This window comes from Euprymna scolopes, chromosome 22 (assembly GCF_053919585.1).
Source record: "Euprymna scolopes isolate OS-2025 chromosome 22, ASM5391958v1, whole genome shotgun sequence".
In the NCBI taxonomy this organism is placed as follows: domain Eukaryota; kingdom Metazoa; phylum Mollusca; class Cephalopoda; order Sepiida; family Sepiolidae; genus Euprymna; species Euprymna scolopes.
In genome coordinates this window covers 84,882,635-84,883,919 of record NC_136503.1, presented here as the reverse complement: position 1 = coordinate 84,883,919, position 1,285 = coordinate 84,882,635, and the positions used below count along the sequence as shown (strand labels likewise).

At 34.8% G+C, this 1,285-nt stretch overlaps 1 protein-coding gene across 1 annotated transcript in view; it reads left to right on the top strand.

Annotated features, from left to right (window-relative positions):
• The first annotated feature begins 394 nt into the window (after positions 1-394).
• LOC145243538 (clotting factor C-like) overlaps positions 395-1,285 on the top strand; it is a 43,611-nt gene continuing 42,720 nt past the window's right edge. Inside the window, exon 1 of the mRNA XM_080106510.1 lies at positions 395-571. Within this exon, the coding sequence (XP_079962636.1) occupies positions 559-571 (13 nt within the window). The 5' untranslated portion in view covers positions 395-558. The remainder of the gene's footprint in view (positions 572-1,285) is intronic.

Sequence of the window (1,285 nt, the reverse complement as noted above, 5' to 3'; positions counted from 1 at the left end):
AACAGTGGCCCACTTGGTTAAGATAAAAATGTCTGATAAAACACTTATCTGGAGACGAGGCATTGGAGAGGGAAGAAGCAGCTGAGCAAAGGCAACGATTGTTTACTCTTTTTCTGTTCACTGTTTCATCATCAAATCTGATCCATCATGTTATCAGATCTCTTAATAATATATCCAATCTGCTTCAACGCTTCTACCATCCAAAACGAAGGTAAACACGCCGTGGTTGAAGGGGTGAGAGGTGTGTAAGTGAGTACAAATGTCCACTTGCTCTCGTTGCAGTAAGTGATCAAGTATTTCTAGCGACCGAATGGCCGTGGCCTCTTCCGCTTTTGGTGGCAGGAAGAGTATCCTACATCCCGACCTGACAATCCTCCTCGTGAGGAACAATGGTATCATTGAAAAAACAAGGAAGGGCACACGGATGTATCGAAAGAGGGGCTGCTTACGTCTTGTATTTGTCTATATATCGTGTCTGGACGTACAGCTTCAATATCTATTAAACATTGACACACGGAATCTACAACAAGAAAAACGCACTAAAAAGACTTCCCCAAAATGAAAATTATTTGTAAGTAAACTTCTTAATTTTTTTTTTTTTTTAATGAACTAATTGGTAATCGGCATAAACGCTAATGAACTTGACTTCCGCTTACTTTCGTAAGTTGTTTTTATTTTTAAGTCCTCAGATTTATAATATTTTTAGGTGAGGATTGATGATTTGGATTAATTGGACCATTCGAATTACGTTTCAAGTTTCAACCGATGGTCAAGTGTCTCCTGTTGAACTCTGGAATCATTCTATCGAACTCGAGAATCTGCAAGTCAACCCTGATTGGTTTGGTGGCACACGAGTCATTTTTAAAAAACTTTTTGATCATTAAGAATGTCGCTTATAATTGAATTCACCTACTATTTTATCCGTCACACCACGAGTCATTGTTGTCTTCAGATTTATAATGAACTTAAAATAATTTATATGAAAATGTCGAATGAATCTAAAAAAAAAAAATCGTATTTTAATTTTTTTTAAATATCGAAAACAATTTTAAAACTTACAGAAATAATTGGAAGTCGTGGTTCTTGGTCTTTATATTCGATTGCGAACTAATTTCAGTGATATTGAAAATTTTTAGAGGAGAAATTTCGTTTTGATTAATCTTCGTTTTGTTTTGTATCCGCTTACCAATATTTAGTCAGTTTTGTAACCGATATTTGTAACTCTTTCATAGTGGATCTTATTAGAATATTTCCCCAAATAGAAAAATTCACATTTCTAAAAAAA